The following is a 16382-nucleotide window of genomic DNA, read 5'->3' on the forward strand; positions in this document are numbered from 1 at the left end:
AGGCAAACTGAGGGAAAGGAAGGGAGAGAAAGGTACTGAGAGAAAGGGAGGAAGAGAAAGGTGGCTGGGGTCTTGTACTCACCTCCTGGGCACACACTGAAGGAAAGGGAGGAAGAGAAAGGCAAAATGAAGGAAAGGGAGGGAGAGAGAGCTTAACTGGGGGAAAGGGAGGAACAGAAAGGCAAACTGAGGGAAAGGGAGAAGGAGAAAGGTGGTTAGGGTCTTGTCCTCACCTCCTGGGCACACACTGAAGGAAAGGGAGGAAGAGAAAGGCAAAGTGAAGGAAAAGGGAGGGAAAGGCAAACTGAGAAAGGCAAACTGAGAGAAAGGGAGGGAGAGAAAGGTCCTCACCTCCTGGGCACACATTGAGGAAAGGGAAGAAGAGAAAGGCAAAATGAAGGAAAGGAAGGGAGAGAGAGCCTAACTGGGGGAAAGGGAGGAACAGAAAGGCAAACTCAAGGAAAGGGAGGGAAAGGTGGCTAGGGTCTTGTCCTCACCTGGGCACACACTGAGGGAAGGGAGGAAGAGAAAGACAAAAATTAAGGAAAGGGAGGGAGAGAGCCAAATTGGGGGAAAGGGAGGAACAGAAAGGCAAACTGAGGGGAAGGGAGGAAGAGATAGGTGGCTAGGGTCTTGTCCTCACCTCCTTAGCATAGCGCAGGCCTCTCTCCCAGGCAGACTCAAAGGGGGAGGGCTCTGGGATAAACCGACGCACCTCCCTGGGCTGGAAACACAAAATAACACACTTATGACAATGACAGCAGTGTACCAAGGGATATCAAGTAAATATTTTGGTTCTTACTAGGGTGTCTGGCTGCACTATGGTGTTATACGGGTTGTAAGAGAAAATTAAGTGCTGTACAAGAGAAAGAATGATTTATATATATTTTTTTAAGTGTTATTAGATTCTTAAGGTGTCCAGTTCTATAAGGGAAAATATAAATGTTACGATTCTGTTTATTTTAAGTAGTATTAGATTTTGAAGCTGTCTAACTTCATGAGGGCAAAATATAAAATGTCAGAATTTAATATTTTGAAGTGGTATTAGATTCTCAAGCTGTCCAATCCTACAAAGGAGAAATATAAACGTTACAATTAAATGCTGATAATTTTGAAGTGTCCAGTTTCTTATCCTTATATAAAAATACTAAATGATGTAATGTTGTTTTCAAGTCTATCATTTCTTATATTTACAGAAAACTTTTACTTGATATAATGATGATTTTAAAGTCCACTACTATTTCTATTGTTTATCTTGTTCATCATTATTATCATCATCATCCTAACCTCTCTCTCTCTCTCTCATCCTCAGTTTATATATTTCATCTTATCATCACCATCATCTCTCTCTTTCTATCTTTACCCTCTAATTTCTCCACCTTTCACCCTCTTGTTCATCATCGTCACTCTCTCTCTATCTATCTTCTCATTTTATCTTTTTTCCTATTATTTATCACCATCCATTTTCCTGTCCCCCATCCTTCCCTCCATGCCATTCCCGTGCCTCACTTGCTCTCCCCTGTCCCTCCCTCCCTGCCTTAACCTGCCTCACTTGCTCCTTATCTCCCACCCTCCCTGCCCGTCCCTGTCTCACCCTGCCACGCTCGCTATCCTCCTCCTTGTCAGCGGTGGACTGGGGCTTGGGCGGGGCAAACATGTTGTAGTTGCCCTTGTCAGACACTCCGGGGTGCAGGAAGCGACAGTTGGTGCCCCACGTACACTGTCCCTTGTTGAAGAACCTGTGGTGGGAGGAGGAGGTGATGGAGTGAGAAAGTGATAAGGAATACAAGGGAGAGGAGGAAAAGGAGAGGATGATAACAAGAAATAATAGAAAGAGGAGGAGGAGAAGGAAAAGGAGAGCAATAACATGGACAAGAGAGAATATGACAAGGAAACAGAAGAGGAAAGAAGGAAAAAGGAGAGGACAAGAAAAGGGACAAGGAGGAGGAGGAGGAGGAGGTGGAGGAGGAGGAGGAGGAGGAGGAGGAGGAGGAGGAGGAGAGGGAAGAAAAGGAGGGGGAAGAGGAGGCAGGAATAAGGTAAAATGTACGAATTTAGACCAAGATTTCTTTATACTAAGAACATACATCAGTTCTCTTGCTCTCTCTCTCTCTCACCTGCAGACAGTCTTGGGCTCCTGTCTCAAGAGGGAGTCGTCATCATCATCATCACTCAGCTCCCCGTCCTCCCGGTTTCTCAGCATCCACTTTCCTCTTCCCCTTCTCTCCCTCCTCCCCTGAAACATAACAGTAGGTGAGGGGAGGCTGGGGTGATGGGTGTGGGATGGATGGACTGACTGACTGACTGACTGACTGACTGATGAACAAGAAGACTGACTGATTGACTGAATAAATGACTCAGTAACAAGAAGTGACCGTAGGGTTTGTGATTGACTGACTGACTGACTGACTGACTGACTGACTGATTGACTGAATAAATGACTCAGTAACAAGAAGTGACCGTAGGGTTTGTGATTGACTGACTGACTGACTGATTAGCTGGCAGATTAACTGAATGGCAGATTAATTGACTGACTTTCCGACTGACTGATAGATAAATTGTCTGAAAAAAATAATTAACTCACTAACTGACTGACTTATTGACTGACTGATTGGCTAAGTGAGTGATTGACTGAACGATCAATTAACAAACTGACACTGAAAAATAAATGGATATATAAAAGATTATTGGATGGGAAGAAGAGAACCCAACATGAGAGAGAGAGAGAGAGAGAGAGAGAGAGAGAGAGAGAGAGAGAGAGAGAGAGAGAGAGAGAGAGAGAGAGAGAGAGAGAGAGAGAGAGAGAGAGAGAGAGAGAGAGAGAGAGAGAGAGAGAGAGAACAAGAAAAATAACAATAAGAACATTATGAAAAACGAAAAAAAAATACCAAAGAACACCAACACCAACACCTCCTCCTCCTCCTCCTTCTTCCACCCAACCACTTACCTTCCTCTCCCTCCTCCCCCTCCTCCTCTCCACTCTCCCTCTCCGCCTCAAAGTCCAGCTCATCTTTCAGTCCTAGCCCTTCATCACTTCTCCTCTTGGCCTTGTGGGGGTGGTCACTGCCTCCCTCCTCCCCCTGGCCTCTTCTTTCACCCCTCTCTCCCTTCTTCTTCACCCCCTCCTCCTCCTCTTCCTCCTCGTGGCCCTCCTTCAGGTGCTTCCGTGCCTGTGGTGGTTCTTCTTCCTCATCCCCCAGGTCACAGTTTAGCTGTGGGAGTAGTGGTAGTGGTGGTGGTGGTGGTGATAAAAAATGATAATGAAAGATGTTGATGATGATGGTGATGTTGTGGTGGTAACAGCAGATTTTGGTGGTGGTGGTGGTGGTGGTGGTGGTGGTGGTGGTTCTGGTGCTGATGATAGTATTACATAATAAGCATCATATAGTCAATTACTGAACAACAACAACAACAACAACACACACACACACACACACACACACACACACACACACACACACATACACACACACACACACACACACACACACACACACACACACACACACACACACACACACACACACACACACACTCACCGATGAATCTCCTTCAGAAATCTCCGACAGCCTATCTTCCTTGGAGGGGCTGGCGGGGGGCTGCACTTCCCCCTCTTCACCCTCCTCCCCCTCCTCCTGGGCAGAATCAGGGCTGGCGGGGCCATCGGGGCTCATTGGGGCCTCAGGGGTCACATTGCGATCCCATGCTTCCCTGGCCCCCCTCCTGCCCTGCCCCCGGGGGTCCTGTGGGGTCGGAGACTGGCTGGGGTGGGTCCTGGGATCCTGCGGGCTTTGAGTGGAGATCCTGGGGTCTCCTGGGGTCTGGGGGCCAGGCTCGGGGCTCTGAGGACTGGGGGGTCTGTGGAGAGCAGCAGGGGCAGGGCTGGGGCTGCCCTCGCTGCGGCTCCCGTCACTCTCGGGGCTGCTGGAGCTGTCTGAGGTGGAGCTCTGGGGGCTGGCGGGGCAGGCGGGGCTAGCTGGGCCCTCAGGGTTGGGAGCATCGGGGCTGGCAGGGCCGTCCTGGCACATGGGGCTGGCCGGGGTCCCCTGCTGGCTGGATGTGGGGCTCATGGGGTCGTCCCAGTCCCCACCAGGGCTGCCCGGCTCAGACCCCTCCATGCTGCTCATTGCTGCAGGGATGGGGGAGTCGGGGGTGAGGCCGGCTGGCTGGCTGACTGAATGACTGTTGAGGGTGAAGGGATGAGAGGGTGAGGCTGGCTGGCTGGCTGACTGTTAGGGGTGAAGGGGTGAGAAGGTGAGGCTGACTGGCTGGCTGTTGGGAGTGAAGGGGTGAGAGGGTGAGGCTAGTTAATTGAATGACTGTTGGAGGTGAAGGGATGAGAGGGTGAGGCTGGCTGGCTGGCTGGCTGGCTGGCTGGCTGGCTGACTTTTGGGGGTGAAGGGGGTGAGAGAATGAGGCTGGCTCACTGACTGACTGTTGGGGGTGAAGGGATGAGAGGGTGAGACTGGCTGACTGACTGACTGTTGGAGGTGAAGGGGTGAGAGGGTGAGACTGGCTGACTGACTGACTGTTGGGGGTGAAGGGGTGAGCGGGTGAGACTGGCTGACTGACTGTTGGGGGTGAAGGGGTGAGAGGGTGAGACTGGCTGACTGACTGTTGGGGGTGAAGGGGTGAGAGGGTGAGACTGGCTGACTGACTGTTGGGGGTGAAGGGGTGAGAGGGTGAGACTGGCTGACTGACTGTTGGGGGTGAAGGGGTGAGAGGGTGAGACTGGCTGACTGACTGTTGGAGGTGAAGGGGTGAGAGGGTGAGACTGGCTGACTGACTGTTGGGGGTGAAGGGGTGAGAGGGTGAGACTGGCTGACTGACTGTTGGAGGTGAAGGGGTGAGAGGGTGAGACTGGCTGACTGACTGTTGGGGGTGAAGGGGTGAGCGGGTGAGACTGGCTGACTGACTGTTGGGGGTGAAGGGGTGAGAGGGTGAGACTGGCTGACTGACTGTTGGGGGTGAAGGGGTGAGAGGGTGAGAATGGCTGACTGACTGTTGGGGGTGAAGGGGTGAAGGGGTGAGAGGGTGAGACTGGCTGACTGACTGTTGGGGGTGAAGGGGTGAGCGGGTGAGACTGGCTGACTGACTGTTGGGGGTGAAGGGATGAGAGGGTGAGACTGGCTGACTGACTGTTGGGGGTGAAGGGATGAGAGGGTGAGACTGGCTGACTGACTGTTGGGGGTGAAGGGGTGAGCGGGTGAGACTGGCTGACTGACTGTTGGGGGTGAAGGGATGAGAGGGTGAGGCTGTCTGACTGCTTGATTGCTGGGGGTGAAGGGGTGAGAGGGTGAGGCTGGCTGGCTGCCTATACTCTGTTCGACAAGTTCAGAAGCACAAGGTTCTCCTACAGTGTGTGGCATCTTTGTTCCTGTCTCTCACTGGGCGAGGGAATCCAGTGAAGGTGTGCACTCTGCTGCTGCAGCGCCTCACTGTTTCTTTAATGACATATCACACACTTCCTTGGCAGTGTGGAGGTGGTCAGGTCATCAGCCTCACTGAATGTTTCCTGCCTGGAGCACAACACCACCACATCTTGAAGAGATGTGGTGGTGCGAGCAAGGAGGCTCGTGACATTCTGTGTGAGTGAGAGAGTAAAGAGAGTCACTCCAGTGCCTGTGACCCTCATGAGGTCACACACACAAATCTTGACTTGGCCTGAATGGGACCTCAGAGATCACACTGCCGCCAGCCAGACTGACACCTTCAGTCCATGAATTGTGTTGTTTAGAACAAGTGTTGGTTATTATTTCCTGGTGCATCATTCACTTCACTGTAAAGTGTCTGGCTCAAAGAACATCATGCAACATGAGAACCTACACAGTGAATGCAAACATGGAACAGTGCACCAAGAAATGGAACCACCACTCATGCCAGGGCAGTGGGTGCTCCAGATCACTGTGCCATCTTGTTGTTGTCAAGTTGTTGTTGATATGTATTTACATAGTTGTGCTTTATGGTGTGTGTGTGTGTGTGTGTGTGTGTGGAGAGAGAGAGAGAGAGAGAGAGAGAGAGAGAGAGAGAGAGAGAGAGAGAGAGAGAGAGAGAGAGAGAGAGAGAGAGAGAGAGAGAGAGAGAGAGAGAGAGAGAGAGAGAGAGAGAGAGAGAGAGAGAGAGAGAGAGAGAGAGAGAGAGAGAGAGAGAGAGAGAGAGAGAGAGAGAGAGTCAACCACAGGTTGTGAGTCATCAGATGTCAGGGGCTGTCATCAGTGTGTGGAGGTCAGTGCCTGGGAGTCACCACACTGAGGGGCACGCCTGCCACGCCCCAGGAAGGCCTCACCCAGCAGAGGTACCCCCGGGCCCTGCCATGCCTTCATCCTGCAGGAGGGGCACATGTTTCTGAGGTTCTCCAACAAGATATAGGTAATTACCTGGACTGACTCACTAACTAACTGACCAACTAGCTGATTGCCTAATTAACTGACTTACTAATGGAAAAATAATAACCTGACTGACTTCACTACCAGACTGACTGACTAACAGATTGACTGACATCACAACATGCTAGGAGTAGTAGTAGTAGTAGTAGCAGTAGTAGTAGTAGTAGTAGTAGTAGTAGTAGTAGTAGTAGTAGTAGTAGTAGTAGCAGCAGCAGCAGCAGCAGCAGCAGCAGCAGCAGCAGCAGCAGCAGCAGCAGCAGCAGCAGTGGTGGGTAGTTGTAGTGGTGGTAGTAGCTATACTATTAGTCATGGTGGTAATAGTTCTTGTAATAGTAGTAGTAGTGGTATATATAGTATAAGAAATATAAGTAGTAGTAGTAGTAGTAGTAGTAGTAGTAGTAGTAGTAGTAGTAGTAGTAGTAGTAGAAGTGAAAGTACTATTGCAGTTTCCAGCAACACACCACACACAGGTACATGCCTCGGCAGGGTCTACATCTCACAGTTTGGAGCATTTCTGGCATCACTTTACCCTGTCGGAAATTAACAATAACTTCAGATGAGAATTTTGAAGGTTTAAGTCAATTCTGGCTTAGATCCCCCTCTTGTAGGATACTGAGTGTGTTCGTACGTTTGTTATCAATGGTGTGTACGTGCAATGGCAACAGGACACCGAAAGACGTGGGGTTGCCCGCTGCCAATCAGGTCACAGGGAAATCTGTGGGCCAATCACATGCAGGCAGGTGTGTTCAGAGGAGGAGGCAGCACCCGGGAGTGTCCGTGGAAGAGAGGCGTGTGCTGGCAGGGAACACACAAACTGCCACTTTACCGCCACTTCCCTCAACTTCTTCTTAAGGGGTTTTCATTAAGTAATTACTGTTGGTATGTATGTGGTGGTGACTCACAGAAAACAGGAGGCTGCTAAGTGTTAGGTTACGCTAGTTTACCTTATGGGGGGTGTTACGGGGTTAGGTTAGGTTAGGTAATATTAGGTTTGGTTAGGTTAAGTATTGTTATGTTAAATTTGGTTCGGTTAGGTAATGTTAGGTTAGGTTAGTGACCTTAGGGGGCGGGTCCTGGGGGGGTTAGGTTGGTTACGTTAGGTTAGGATAGTGTAGAAATTTCCAGTTTTCGAATTAATACGTTTCTCATCCTTAGATTTTTCCCCGAGGAATGTTAAAGAGCCTCGTTTTAACTTTCCCCACCAAACAACCCCGCACTCCCACCAGCCGCTGTGCTCGCTGGCTTTTGTGAACGAGATAAAGAGCATGAGACTACTGGCTCAAACTGCACATTTACCAAAGTGAATAATCTCTCTTCTTCTCTCGAGCTATCAAAATGGAGAGAGAGAGAGAGAGAGAGAGAGAGAGAGAGAGAGAGAGAGAGACACAGGAGCAAAACAAACCAAATCCAGGTCAGGTCAGCTTAGGTCAGTTCCGAGGTCACTTCACCGCTCCAGCACCCTCAGGCAGTCACCATAGAGCGAGGAGGGGCGTGCGGGCGTGCGGGGTCGAGCTAGGGCGTGCAGGAGTGATGAAAATATGAGGACGCGGGCAACCGTCCCTTGGTTCCCACAATGGTCGGTCTCGGTCTGGGGAGGCGTAGCGGGGCCCGTCCTACTCCATGTACTGGATTTATAATCTGCATTTAACCTTTTAACGTAATAAATATGGTGAAATAATATGTAGAAAAATATATTATGAGATAATATGCGTAATCTAGCTAGCTACAGTATCTTTTCTTTTTTTTCAGTCTTCCCATTCTGCTGTGCTTCTTACTCTATTTACCATGATAACTGTGATGATATGATATAAAGAAAAAAAATAGATGGGATAATAAGCGTAATTTACAATCTAATCTACGTATTTTCAATTTCATTTTTTTTTTCTATTTTTTGGTGCCGCCCCGTCGGTCAATGTGCTGCTGCCTTTCTGTTCTTCATAAAGCTGTGACATGTATCATATCTATGGCGGCTCCGATCTTCGTCTACATGGTTTAGTGGCAAGATAGAAATCTTTTTTACACTCTAACTTAATCAACCCAAAACACCACACACTCAAAATAATGGGAATTCAACTTATCTTTTTTTTTTTTGCACACACCCCACAGTCTTAACCGAGTCATGTCACGTTGCTTGCAGGTAGTAAGTGGAATTTAATAAAGCTAATTGCATTCAGCCTAACTCAGCCATCTCTACAACTGCTTGCAGTCATAAACAGAATTTTGAAAATCACTTTGCACTAAGTATAAACTAGCATGCCAACCTCTCTCTTTCCTCGGCTTGGCCAAGCTGCCATCACCGTTGTTGTTGTGTTGACCTCCCCAGTGCAGTGGTCTTTGCCGCGGTGGAGCTGACAGGCGGCAGCTCAGCAGAATTCTGACAAGGAGGGTGCAGCTCGCTCGCTCATCGCTCATGGCAGGCCAAAACACTGAGTGGACCCGCGGGAAAAAACAGCTTTTTTTTTTTTTTATGTAGGAGGGACACTGGCCAAGGGCAACAAAAATCCAATAAAAAAAAAATTGCCCACTGAAATGCCAGTCCCATAAAATGGCTCAAAGCGGTAGTCAAAAATTGAAGGATAAGTGTCTTGAAACCTCCCTCTTGAAGGCAATTAAGCCATAGGAAGGTGGAAATATAGAAGCAGGCAGGGAGTTCCAGAGTTTACCAGAGAAAGGGATGAATGATTGAGAATACTGGCTAACTCTTGCGTTAGAGAGGTGGACAAAATAAGGGTAAGAGAAAGAAGAAAGTCTTGTGCAGCGAGGCCATGGGAGGAGGGGAGGCATGCAGTTAGCAAGATCAGAAGAGCAGTTAGCATGAAAATAGCGGTAGAAGACAGCTAGAGATGCAACATTGCGGCGATGAGAGAGAGGCTGAAGACAGTCAGTTAGAGGAGAGGAGTTGATGAGACGAAAAGCTTTTGATTCCACCCTGTCTAGAAGAGCAGTATGAGTGGAACCCCCCCAGACATGTGAAGCATACTCCATGCATAGATGGATAAGGCCCTTGTACAGAGTTAGCAGCTGGGGGATTGAGAAAAACTGGCGGAGACGTCTCAGAACACCTAACTTCATAGAAGCTGTTTTAGCTAGAGATGAGATGTGAAGTTTCCAGTTCAGATTATAAGTAAAGGACAGACTGAGGATGTTCAGTGTAGAAGAGGGAGACAATTGAGTGTCACTGAAGAAGAGGGGATAGTTGTCTGGAAGGTTGTGTCAAGTTGATAGATGAAGGAATTGAGTTTTTGAGGCATTGAACAGTACCAAGTTTGCTCTGCCCCTATCAGAAATTTTAGAAAGATCAGAAGTCAAGCGTTCTGTGGCTTCCCTGCGTGAAATGTTTACCTCCTGAAGGGTTGGACGTCTATGAAAAGACGTGGAAAAGTGCAGGGTGGTATCATCAGCGTAGGAGTGGATAGGACACTAGGAGTTCATTGAACTCCTGAAAGAGCATCCATGCCTGTGGCAACTTTGAAATACAAGAAGAAAGCAGTGAGGAGTGCAAGTCTAGATGCAAACTGTATAATTAATTCACAGGCACTGGTGGAGTTTTTAAAGTGATCGTGGCATTCTCTTTCAAGTTCAGAGAATCTTTGTATTAAACTTCCCCTTACACTTCATAGTGTGGACGCGGCTTTACTGTATTAATTGACGTTGTTTATCTTCAGGATATACGGCCAGAGAGCACAAGTGGGTGCTTCTTCGCCCTAGCAGATAAAAAAAAAAAAAAAAAAATGGAGGTTTCAAAATTCCGCGCTATAGATGCCTATAAATTAGTTAGTAAATCAAATATAAATAATACTGGACATAGAATTTACAGAATAAGCAACAAATAAAATTACATCATACAATTTAACATATTTTTACTATTAATTCCTCTTTGGCAATAATAACCCATACTATTTACATTAAGCTATCTTAGGCTCGTGGTGATGCGTGTACCCGCCTTGATGAGGGGCCTTCTGGCGATATTCATGGTGACAACACATATTGTGGTGTGTGTAGTGTAATGCAGCACACCACATCACACCACACCACACCACTATTTGCACGTGAGGAGCAGCTCCCACACAGGTTATTGTCTGAACCACTGTAATTAAAACGTGATTTTGTTAGGGTCGAATATTTGTCAAGTAAAAGTATTTTGATTAGTGTTTTCTTAACTAAACTTAAGATATACGGAGTCTTATCTTGAATTACTGTAATTATTATGTTAACTATTGTAATCAACTGTTATATGTAATTCTATTGTCAAGGGTTAAAATAGTATGACGTGTTTCCTTATCTAAGCCTTAAAGATAATGGGTCTTACTTGTAATTACTACAAGACAAATAATATTACCGATAGCGGCTCCTCTTGGAACAGCTATGCGCCACACACGTGTGTATGTATGTGTGTGGTGGGAGGGAGGTTGCGGTCAAACAAGGCGACGTTTTTGCAATGACGTGATCCATCTTGCGCTACATCACAAATTCCAAGTCCATGCCGATGAGGGTTGCTGGGAGGGATGCAGTGTAATGCGTGTGTTAGTGTGTTGGTTTCCAGTATGGAATGGCGCATGCTTTCTTGTGTCTTTCGTTCAGCCAATGAGAGTTGTCCTTTTGATGAAGTATTAAAACGTCATTAAACGTCATATACTCTCAGCCAGTTATTTTCGGCCAGTTACCACGTGTTATGTTAGGTTAGTGTTCTTAAGGCAATATCCAAGGGAGGTGTTCTGGTTCCTCCCTGTTAGGTGAAGTTAGTGTCCTTAATGATTGGGGGAAATCCAAAGTAAGTTAGTGTCCTTAAGGGGAGGTCAAAGCCCCCCAGTTAAGTAGAGTGAGGTTAGGCTAAAAAGCTGCCTACTTTGCAAAATATGGCATCTCATCCATAGACTTTTCACCATTCATATCATCACTGTCATACCTTGTAACATTCCTAACCCACTCATGCCTCTCCTGTAGCAGCTCCTGAAGAAGTGATAGTGAAGGAGAGCCAGGGTGGTGCAGGAGTGAAGGTTCCTTCCTCAGCAGCAGATGAGATATGGATGTTTGGGTGAAACTCAACGCATCTACAGCAGGAAAGGATAAACTGTTCAGGTGAGTACGGTCAGCCACACTCGCAGTCACAACTCCCACCAACATGAGTGTCACATTGCACAGACTGGCAACTCGCTGCTCCTCGGTGTGAAAAAAATCTGCTGGGAGAAAATAACTACTTGGCAACTTAGGCCTTGCCACAAACATGGTGGTGAGGATGTACCTTTATCTGTCTTTTGATACTGTCTTTTGATACCATGCAAGGTGTTGTTAAACATTTTGGAGCAGCCCACCACCTTGTTTGTGGTGAGGCCTAAGTTGATATGCAGTTATCTTCTCCCGGCAGATTTTTTCACACTGAGGAGGAGCGAGTTGCCAGTTTGTGCAATGTGTTGCTCACATTGGCAGGAATTCTGATTGCAAATAACTGTAAATGTTGTTGTTATATTTTTTTTTTTTTTATGTAAGAGGGGTTCTGGCCTAGGGCAAGAAAAAGGACAAAGAAAAGGCCCACTAAGGTGCTGGTCCCGAAAGAAATAATCCAGAGTAATTATAAAAAACTGGAGGATAAGTATCTTGAAAGACTTCATGTCATAGGAAGGGGAAATACAGGAGCAGGTAGGGAGCTCCAGAGTTTACCAATGAAGGGGGATGAAAGATTGACAATACTGTTGAACTTTTACTTTAGGAAAGTGGACAGAAGAAAAATAAGAGAAAGTAGAAAGCCATGTGCAGTGAGGCAAACAGTTAGCAAGATCAGAAGAGCAGTTAGTGTAAAAGTAGCAGGAGATAACACGAGATGCTAACTTGTGCCGGCAGGTTTGTCCAGTACCTGAGTCGCCTGGTGTGGCACAACCTGGAGAGCCGCAAGAACCTGAGGGACACGGTGGCCCGACTCAAGATTATTGAGAGCTCCTTCTCCACCTTCAGGAAGTGTGAGTTGTTAGTGCTGAGTCATTGGGGACCTTTGAAAGAAGACTAGATAGATTTATGGTAGGGGGACGAGAGGTGGACAGAGGCAGCAAAAGGATTATACATGAACTGCAGAAAGAATTGAGTGAATATAGATACCTGGGGTGGACTAGAAAAGGTGGTAGAGGCAAAGAGTGTACATGAACTGAAAGAAGGACTAGACAGGCATAAATACAAAGATAGAGGTATACAAATGCAGCTCAGATCAACACACAGGACTGTATTCTGAAACACTCCAGTGCTACATCTCCACTACTTTTAAAGGCTCCAGTTGAAATTACACAGGTTTTTAAGGGTGTTTTTTATGGACTTAGAGACAGATTAAAGAGATTTCTACATTATTAACAGGAAAACATTTGAGAACTCAGCTAATCATTTCTGTGGCCTTTCGAAATAGTGATGGGAAGAGAGCAGAACATTTCAGAATATAAGCCACAATACAAAGCTACAGAACTCACAGCATCTCACCATCTCCACAGTGCTGCGTCTGGGCAAGAGTCTAGAGGTGCTGCACGGTGCTTTACGAACCCTACACCTCCCAGATGCCATACTCCGCATTACTCTCACCCTCTCCCGCATCTACCAGTTCCTCTTCCTCCTGGCCGATCACATCATCTGGTTCGGACGTGCCGGCTTGTGGGAGATCGACAAGGAGAAGTGGTCGAAAGTCTCCAATAAATTCTGGCTGGGTTCCATCATCCTAAACCTCTTCCGTGATGTGTACGAGATTCTCACCATTACTAAGAGGCGCATGCGGTGTCTGGGGCCCCCGGTGTATATCTCCAGGAACATGCTGGGGGTCAGGGAGGTGTGCAAGGCTGTCCCTGTGCTTCGACCCGTGGCAGAGTTCGCCGAGGAACACCGCGACGTCTTCTTCGATAGTGTCAAGAACCTGTGTGACATCTGGATCCCATTGACGTATCTCGGGCACACCAAGCTGTCGCCCGGCACTGTGGGGTTCCTGGGCAGTGTGTCGTCACTGGCTGGTCTTGTGGCGGTGTTGGATCCCCTGGCTAAGCTTGCGCCCGCCTAACCTGCTTGATGTGCTGGAACAAATGCATTCCTTTTGTGTTTCTGAGTGTTTCACTCACAGGATCTTTTGCATCTATACTTCTTGGTTAGTGCTCTGGTACATTCTTTGATGAGTTGAGTTGCCTAATCTTGATGTGCTAAAACTTATGCATTTCTTTTTTCTAAGAGCATTTGGCCAGCAGTCTTTTCACTCACAGGATCTTTCATGCTTGGACATGTTAGTTAATTCCTCAGTACATTTCCAGTTGAGGCTTGTGTCAAAAATACAAAGGGGTGCAAACCATATCCATCATATCCTCTCATCCTCATGTTAATGTTAGTAAGGTTAGGAGGTTTGATGGATTAAATACCTGTATATTGTAAGGTTAAACTCCACAGTAAACCCTCAGTATAGCAAACCTTGATATAGCAAATGTGGGGATATGATTAACTGACCTTCCCAAATAGTTTATGTTGAGTTTCCCTGAAAAATAACAGGTGAAATACTCGCATTGTGTTTGTGAAGACTCCGTAGTGACAGCAGACAGATCTGTGGGTGAAGTAATGGTATAATTTAGGGAGAGGATGCAAGAAAGTTTGAATTAAGACTGTGGTGAGGAAGATAAATTGTTACATACTAAGTTTCATTGAGGGGTAACTGATGAAGTACTTGTTTAGCACTAATGAAAGGACTCTGTAGAGATGGCAAACTTATCTGTGGGTGGAATGACTAGTAGTCTAGAGAAATTATGCTAGAATTAATTAAGACTATAGTGAGGGAGACAAAGCCATGTTTTTGTGATGTTTTTACGAGTATATTAGCAAAAAAAAAAAAAAATGAGAAGGGCAAGACAGAGGAGAAAGAAAACATAAGAATGAAAGAAAAGTGAAGAAAGAAAGGATATGTGAAAAAAGATATACATAGCTAGTGGCTGGGATTGCAAAAGGAGACATGTCTGTGAATATGTTAAGGGACAGAATGTGTGGTCATGCTCATGTGTATGCTTGTGGTTTCTTTATGAAGGGATAGAATAATGTATACTAATGTGTGTGTGTGTGTGTGTGTGTGTGTGTGTGTGTGTGTGTGTGGTGTTCCAATAATGTAACATACAAGTGGTGTGTTTGTCAAGGGAGAGAATAACGTGGTCTCAATAATGTGCATGGAGTAAGATTGGTGTATGTTTTATATGTATGATTGACATACAAGTGGTTAGAGGTGTTGTGACTAGTGGTTGATATGTTTGTTATGTTTTATTAAGGGGTAGAGAATGTAGAATTATTTAGTCATATTGTCCTAGTCAGAAACTGTGGTGATATCTGTGATGGTGGTGGTGGTGTGGTGTGATGATGTGAAGTTGTGTGTGTATGTGTTGACAAACAAACAAGTAGAAAAATGTATCTGAAAATGTGGAAAAACATTCTTTGATGGTATCTAGTCGTGTGTGTGTGTGTGTGTGTGTGTGTGTGAAAGAGAAGTTAAGTATGTGTGTATGTATGAGGGGCAAATAGAAAAACATACATGAAAGTGAAAAAAAAAAGACAATTAAATGGTGACATGTATCTTTTTTAATGCACAGTCTTTCAGTATACAGTATTTGTATGGAAGGCAGGGCAGTGTGGCCTTGTTGCCTGAGTATAGAGTGCTGTATTATTGCTACAGCACATGATCAAAAAGTGACTGTGCTGTATGTTACTGCTACTGGAGATGATTAAGGTGTGACAGGGGCTGAGTGACAAAGGAAAATGAAATGTAAGTGTGTGCGTGTGTGTGTAGGTGGAAATGAGTGAGCCTTTTTTTTTCCTAGGATGTCTTTTCTTTCAGTGAGCCTTTTATTTCCTCACTTTTTGTTGCCCTTAACCAGTCCCCTTATACACAAAAAATGCACTAAAAGATTATTAGAAGACAGTTTGGTTATGGAAACCATAACATGGAACATGGAAATATTTGAACTATGGATATCAAGAGAAAAACTTATTTATGGACATTTCACTGGTAGTTTTAAAAATGTGTAGTGAGACTGTCCCTTTCCACCAGGGACTGATGGGGCTGTGTGTGTGTGTGTGTGTGTGTGTGTGTGTGTGTGTGTGTGTGTGTGTGTGTGTGTGTGTGTGTGTGTGGTGGTTCGTCTGTTCTGCCCCGTGTGGGATTGCTGGCCTGGTATATAGTGAATATTAATTGATATCTGAATTGTGAGTATCAGAAGGACACAAGCCTGTAAAGGTGCTGCCAAAACTGAAGGTATTAGCACAATTGTAAACCCTTATTAGTGTTCATGACTTGTTAGTATTAGGAAGTGTATTATTGTACCGATGGTTTTTTGTTTAAGGCTTTCAGTGTTGTGATGGTTATTATTATTACATTACTACATCTGTGGTGTTTCCTTGCTTTTGTCATGTGTGTGTGTGTGTGTGTGTGTGTGTGTGTTTTAATTGGGTTACTGTGAAACATCAATAGCATTACACATGTACATACAAACACCCACACATACATGCACACACTATAGTTATCTGTGTGTATTTATCATATTTTACATACCCCCCACTCTTTCTTAATGCACATACATACACACATTTACCATCTGCCACTTTCACCTCCACACACACACACACACACACACACACACACATACACACACACACACACACACAACCATAGTTAAAGTGTGTACATTTATCATATTTGACATGTCCCATCTTAACACACACACACACACCATCTCAGCCATGTACACCTCCACACCTACATACCATAACCCAATCTAACCACACCTAATTCCATTGCCAAAAACAAGAGAAACTTACCTTAGGATCCTAACTCTTGCAAGGCAGCCTCTTGTACCTCCAATCTCAGCTTCCCCATAGAAATATACATGTCTGGAATGGACCATGGGTGATGTAGGTGAGTGTACAAGTAAAGAAAACGGGTGTAGATAAAGAAAATGGAGTATGGCAATGTAGCTCACTCACAGACACATACAGTAGGTCAAAGAAACA

The 16382-nt window shown here is 45.8% G+C and overlaps 2 protein-coding genes across 13 annotated transcripts in view; one reads left to right on the forward strand and one right to left on the reverse strand.

Annotated features, from left to right (window-relative positions):
• LOC135095146 (serine/arginine repetitive matrix protein 2-like) overlaps positions 1–8788 on the reverse strand; it is an 18894-nt gene extending 10106 nt beyond the window's left edge. For 2 of the 9 annotated variants that reach the window (XR_010264067.1, XR_010264066.1), the window contains exons 1-4: positions 2948–3142; positions 2118–2236; positions 1595–1739; positions 644–724 (exon numbers count right to left, since the gene is read on the reverse strand). The gene's annotated coding sequence lies outside the window, so the exon portion shown is untranslated. Of the gene's footprint in view, positions 1–643; positions 725–1594; positions 1740–2117; positions 2237–2947; positions 3213–3539; positions 4183–7788; positions 8030–8647 lie in introns of those variants that run through there. The other 7 variants (XR_010264070.1, XR_010264071.1, XR_010264069.1 and 4 more) reach the window with 7 other exon arrangements.
• Positions 8789–10292: 1504 nt separating this feature from the next.
• On the forward strand, positions 10293–15758 carry LOC135095148 (peroxisomal membrane protein 11B-like). 4 transcript variants are annotated; one of them, XM_063995934.1, is made up of 4 exons: positions 10293–10457; positions 11331–11465; positions 12225–12340; positions 12857–15758. In XM_063995934.1, the coding sequence occupies exons 2-4, from the start codon at positions 11410–11412 to the stop codon at positions 13408–13410; spliced, it is 726 nt and encodes a 241-aa protein (XP_063852004.1). In that variant the 5' UTR covers positions 10293–10457; positions 11331–11409; the 3' UTR covers positions 13411–15758. The 4 variants fall into 4 exon arrangements, with proteins under 4 accessions (XP_063852004.1, XP_063852003.1, XP_063852006.1 ...); XM_063995933.1 differs by having other exon boundaries at positions 11334–11465; XM_063995936.1 differs by having other exon boundaries at positions 10298–10435; positions 11334–11465.
• The last annotated feature ends 624 nt before the right edge of the window (positions 15759–16382 follow it).

The sequence above is a fragment of the Scylla paramamosain genome, chromosome 47, assembly GCF_035594125.1.
Source record: "Scylla paramamosain isolate STU-SP2022 chromosome 47, ASM3559412v1, whole genome shotgun sequence".
Taxonomy (NCBI): domain Eukaryota; kingdom Metazoa; phylum Arthropoda; class Malacostraca; order Decapoda; family Portunidae; genus Scylla; species Scylla paramamosain.